The sequence below is a fragment of the Suillus paluster genome (genome assembly GCF_016628075.1).
Source record: "Suillus paluster strain FC165 chromosome Unknown EDB91scaffold_776, whole genome shotgun sequence".
NCBI classification, from domain to species: Eukaryota; Fungi; Basidiomycota; class Agaricomycetes; order Boletales; family Suillaceae; genus Suillus; species Suillus paluster.
The window spans coordinates 1-6,263 of NW_024538336.1; the positions used below are offsets into that span (position 1 = coordinate 1).

Genomic DNA, 6,263 nt, shown 5'->3' on the forward strand with positions numbered 1-6,263 from the left:
GCCCCTCTCGCAGCGCAACAATACTTTCAGGCCTGATGGATTCCTTGTACTTAACAACGAAAAAACCCAGCACAAGATACATTGGTTCGATATTGCTTGCCATTCGAGTTCAAGAAGACACAGGATAGAGAGTCTCTCTGAGATGTAAGTTGTTACAGATCTGTTGGTGTTGCTCACTAAGCCTGCTTTAGGGCAAAAGAGAAGATAGTCTGGAGCCTTCAGTATCATGCGCGAGGATCTTCGTCGTTTTGCGTTCAGTATCACAATGGAGGACATGCAAGTGAGACTGTGGCTCAGCAATCGTGCGTTCCTTGCAGTTACTGAACCTATCGACTTCTTCCAGGTACGCAAAGGTATTGCGCTGTGTATCAGGGTGCTGACAGGCATGGTACATCTAGAACATCAATGGTGTTATTTTGCTCTTTTATGCTCTTGGATCTGCATCTGCGTCTTTGCTATGAAAGAGCTCGGATGGGACCCCACCGTCGAGCGGATCCGTGATGGGGAGGGTTTCCAATACAAGTTCACTATCGGGACGAAGTGTTCACCATGACACGTGAAATTGCAACCTATAGCGCAGACTCTATGGTTGGGCGTGGAACTCATGTGAATGAAGCTACGGATCGCCGAGGGAAAACAAGGTTGTCGTCAAAGATTCATGGAGAGATGCTGGACGTCAATCAGAGGGTGTCATAATGTTACCAACTGCTTAATTCGATTATAAACCCTAAGTCACCTTATCCGATAAGATTAGATTAGATAGATCCTGATAAGAGAAAGGGGATAACCGATTAACGATCACTATCTTTACATCACATCTATACTACATCAACATAATCATCTATATCCGTAACCCTAGAATACGAACTCATCACATCCTAAGAAGTCTCTACGATTAGGCAAACGGGTTACATCATAAGCATTACACGCCTCTATGATGAACCATAACCAAGAGTCCTTTACGGCTATCTCTTGAAGAGTTATCACTCTTCAATCGCAGACCTTCACTTCTCACACATGACACGTAAGAGTTACCTCTGTCATTCACCGAACCCCTTACATTAGAACCTGTTGCACAGTCACAGCTAGAACCCATAACCCCTATCACAGAAGCAACGCTCATAGAGAAGCATGCTAATTACCGAAGACCCTGGAGAACCCCTAGATCCGATCGAACCCGATACATCTCCAGATCCTATCTAGATCCTTAGATCTAGATCATTAGATCCTATCTCTTATCGAGATCCTTAATTACCGTTCGAGGACTTCTGTCACAGTAACTCTCTCACCCTTCTTAATCTCCCGTCCACCCTGAATAGAAGCAGTCCCCTGAGAACCCTGCTTATATTACCAATACCCTTGACCCCTATGAACCCTCTACCCTTTTCCTCCTTGTAGTTGATTGGTTGATAAGACGCCCCTATACCCTAGGTGCAATGTTATGACCGTATATAGTTATATCACAACCTTTCATACTCAGCTATCTCCGCCTAGAGAGTAGTATATAGTTTAGGTCGTAGTCAGTAGTACTCCTTAGACTTAACCTCCTCGTTTCTACATCATTGTAGGGCCTAGACGTTCCCTCTCAAATATCATCTCGCTTTACCCTCTTCAGACTGAGTCCTGTGTGTGTGATTCCACCTCCAGACACCTACTAGTTAGGTTAAGGGACCGTGGGTCATAACAGAGGGCGAGCATCCTGGAAAACATCTTGGCTTCCTGTGCGGAGAAGCTGCGAGCAGAGGAGTTGGCGAACGCCAGGAGGCACTTCATTGGAGTCCGGCTCTGGACGGATGTCATATCGACGATACTTTAGATGAGACACTAGACCTGATGGTTGCAGGAAGAGCATGATCATACCTGGAAGTGGGTGTCCATCAACCACAATCGCACCCTCTCAGCAACATCACATTTACCTAGCACAGGCGACATACCCAACTCTGGTCGGCTGTCTACCTTTCTTCCCACATATTGGGCAGTATTGCGTGAAAAGACACTGGCATCCCATGCAGAGTCCATACTCGCACTATCTTCCATGATGTTGGAGTAGCTCTCAAGGATATCACCACTTTGGTCGACATCCTGGGTTGCATGTCCAGTGCACTTCTGGGTGAGCGAACCACTATCACTCTCCTTTCCTCAGTCGCTCATTCAACTTAGCCTTGTATTATATGCACAAAGCAGGCTGGGTCCATTGTGATTTCAGCGTTGGGAACACAATTTGGGTCGGGGGTGTGGGGAAGTTGGGTGACTTCAAGTATGTGAAAAAGATAGATTCAAACACTTCTAATGATGTTTGAACGGTAAGATTTTTTTTGAAGATGATCTCTTTCGCTGTTAATTCATTGACAGGGAACAATGCATTTCATGGCAGTGGAAGTAGAAACTCAAGGCTACCTTTTCTTCCCACCTGGTGCATGCCTCCTGGACGAACCTTCATTTCGCATGAATTTCCTGCACGACATTGAATCTGCATGGTGGGCTTTTACCTGGATTTTCTTTTATCACACAGACATGGATGCGGCAAACGTCGACCATTCCTTTGATGCTCAGTGGAAAGAATACCAAGTGGCCCTTCCCTGGTTTCATCGGCCGGACATCATGCCGGGACTGCTTCCTCCGCACTGGACGACTCAGAAAGAAGCTTGACCATCATCTCCTTACAAAGACATGCTTTGATGTTTGCAAGTATATCATTCCTGGTTTCGCAACAGCTCTCCAAAATGGATATCGAAAGGTGGAGGCAAATTAATCCCTCACTAGCGCTTTACGACACTCTTCTGGAAGATGTGCACAAACAAGCTGCAGAATATCTCAATGATGCACAACAACATGCTAGCGGTATAGAACTTTATCCACTCTGCAACCTCCTGAAGAGAAGAGGCCCCAGATCAGGGGATGAAACAATCACTTCTGCCACAAAATCAAGGGAAGAAGGCTCAATATGCCTTGATTTTTCATTGTGTGTACAAGAAAGAACCAGGAGATGGTAGCTTGGTGTCTCATAGCTGTTATCCTGTAATTACCAACAATAAGAATGTTCATAGTACGCAATCACATTTGAATTTCTGAGGGGGATTAACTGGAAATTAGCAAATGCTGTTAAGAGGTGATTCAACTGTGTGTCATTGCACCCAATATCGTCAGCCCACCAAGACGGCCATGTGTCTGGGTGGCCCAAATGTTTCATATGAGCACATGCTCATGTTCCGTCGTCAACACCGACAGTGTTGGCCTAGCGAATGATGCAGTCAGATCTCACGAACACAATGGAATTGTTGAATATACAACTCCGCTCGCCAATTCAAGCCACAGTTTTGTAGCCTCCTTTAATGAACTCGTTCGCCGCTTCAAACAATCGAAGGGGCCCATCGGTTTTTCCCCTTGAAAGGTTCTAAGTGAGAAGTTGCTGCTCGCATCCAGCTTCCATCACACCTCCTACACAACTTCAAATAAATTGAAGAGATCAGCACGGCATTTGAACTTTGTCAGGACTACTTACCTTACAGATTTTTCTGGCTTCTCCTTCACCTATGTAACAGTGTTTGGAACCTTTGTCGAGTTGGCCCACATTTCAAACTTGGACGAGTCAGTGCTCTGTCCCTTTTTTCTTCTTTGTATGTGGTGATCTTCAATGATGCTATCACTCTTGATTTAAATTGAAGGCTGCAGCAATAGCCCAAGTATTGGAATGGTCACTCGGGATCGCTTGGGTTGGTTGGTTGTTTTTCCTCATTGTAGGTCGTGAATGGGCAATCGAGTACGGGTCGAGCTGATAGGGCTGCCAGAACCTTCGACACACATGAATATCATTTTCCAGGTTCCTGTCAGTATATCAAGAAAGCACAAGATCCATAGAGCGGCTGGCTACTTTGTTCGGGTAGACAAACACGAAGTATCAGGTGAGTGTGTCGTTTGGTCTTGAAACTCATGATGCTCAACCTTCCGGAGCAGGTGAGGTTTTAACATGATATATCTCGGAAGGTCAGGACATGGGGTTCATGAAGGCCCCAATCAGCAACTCTCTACTGTGTGGTTGCTGCTATGATGCATCTGCCCTAGGACAATAGTTTGAGTGCCCAGGGCTTTCTGGTCCCTCGTCGGTTTAGATCCCACTGAACAACTCTGCTAGTTTCTCCGGAAGCAAGTCATATAGTAAGCACATCTTACTGGCATTCGGAGTCGACTGATGGTTGCCAGTCGTTCTTCAGGCCGTATGCCTTGGTGGGCAATGAAGTGGCTCGAATAATTCCAAATTTTCCTTGTGAGGTCTGTGGCATGCTTATATGCTGCTTATACACGCTACCAAAGAGATTCCTGCTTTGTTGCAAGATGTGATGCCTAATTTCCACGACCACCGGTGCATTCAGGGCAACTGTACAGATACTTCCGGCTGTTTTGAAATGCATCCTCCCAGACTGCCACCATGTTCAGCCTGCCTGGCACCTCCGGTTGGTTCGCCTAAGCGCTCAATATTTATTCAATGCCATGGTCATGTTTAGATGTAATAAATCAATCAACCAACCAACCGCATGCTGCCTTACTTTGGTCGTGGAATTGCGGAAGGTTATTCCATGCCAAGTTTTTCAAGAAGTTCACCGACGTACGCGATTGCTCACACAAATATGATGACCACACCTCGAGATCTCTGTGCACGCACTTGTGTTTCACTCAGTGCCCGAGTTCTGTAGTAACCTTCAAGTAAGAACAGTGAGACTTCATGACGGGCCACTGCCCATCAGCCCTCTCAGTGTCATCTCGCGTGTTCGGTGCAGTAGATGGCATTGGGGCAGCCTTGATGCAGCCTTGGATTCCACTGTTTGGTTCTCGATCATCGGTATGAACGCCACTCAAGTACATTTCTTCCAAGTTCCATATTATCGGACGCAGCAATCCGGAAAATACCCATATCCAGGACACTGATACTATCTCCAAAATGACTACCGGCGAGATCGCAAAATCTCTCATCGAAAGCATAAACTTGGCGGCATAGAAGGATCGCTTTGTGGTCTGCCTGTGTACGGGAGTCTGGCTAAAGTTTAGTAGCTGCTTTCTCGAATTCATCGATAAGGTTGAGAAGATATCTCTCCACTAGATGTATTGATGGTGTGATATAGCACAAGTATGCGTGTATGTGAGAGCGGGGGAATGATAGATCGATATAGTGCAAATTTGAATAGTTTAATGAGGGATCGTATGGTACAATGAATGATAGCGTGTGTGATATACGGGTGGAAGGAGAGCCAATAGCATGACCGGAATTAGTAGATAGGTGGCTTGTTGAAGTATAAGGATTTTTCTCAATATCGTGTGGTTTTCAAAGGTAGCTTCCTCACTACTAAGATTGCAAGGTCCTGCCGAAGTAACGTATAAGAGTGAGCCGACGAAATCAACCAAGGGTAGCAAACGTACAATGATCAGAGTCGTCAAGCTCAGACGCCTGACGCGAGGTTGAGCGCCTACCTCGGCATCTTTGATGGCTTCCTGCAGATTCACGGCATTGGGATGCTGCTCCTCAGGGAGGTCAAGCTAAAATTGAGGACTAAGCAAGGCTACAAGACAATGTGAAGAAAACGCGTACGAAAATGAGAATCGCTGGTCCAGCGTTGTCGTCGTCTTCAACAACGTCGTACTCGCTGCTGAGACGATCATCTATAGTTTGCTTCACAACAAAGAAGTGTCAAAAATAGCGCTGGGATGAGGGTCGCGTGGCTCACCATCATCTCACGCTGGCTCAACTTTACTCTCGGGTAAGGGTGGAAGCGAAGCAAATAGGAAGTCCTGTAGCTGGGCAACCTCATCTCGCTCGTCAAATACTGGCTTAACACAAGTGAAAATGAGGGAAAAGGAATGTCGTTAAACCTGCGTGGAGGCATTGGGTTTTAAATACCAGCAGAGGCTTGAGGGAAGGAAAGCGAAAATAAATAAATTGAGAAGGCGGGGACTAGACTCGGAAGTCTAGAACTCAAATCCGCAATTCCGACAGGGCTGAGGTAGCGCTGAATGCCTGTTCCAGCATGACACCTGTGAATCTTCGAAGAAATTTGCTTCCACGGAACCAATTCCCTAAGCATCTTCATGGGCGACCTCAACCCAGAACCATCAATAGCACGAGCCCTCAGCCAAACGAGAGGCACAATATGGGGCAGGAGGAACATCAATGGGCACCAGGTTGCTCCCATCAGACCTCCATTGCAGAACCTGTACGTTCAAGCTCCACGATACGCACCACCGGCCTAGACGAACTGTTCAACCTCTTGCTT

At 46.4% G+C, this 6,263-nt stretch overlaps 1 protein-coding gene across 1 annotated transcript; it reads left to right on the forward strand.

Annotated features, from left to right (window-relative positions):
• Nucleotides 1-226: 226 nt before the first annotated feature.
• Nucleotides 227-461, forward strand: EDB91DRAFT_1259583 (uncharacterized protein; the record flags this gene model as incomplete). The annotated part of the gene is made up of 2 exons (XM_041324390.1): nt 227-343; nt 399-461. The coding sequence occupies 2 exons, from the start codon at nt 227-229 to the stop codon at nt 459-461; spliced, it is 180 nt and encodes a 59-aa protein (XP_041168241.1).
• Nucleotides 462-6,263: the final 5,802 nt, after the last annotated feature.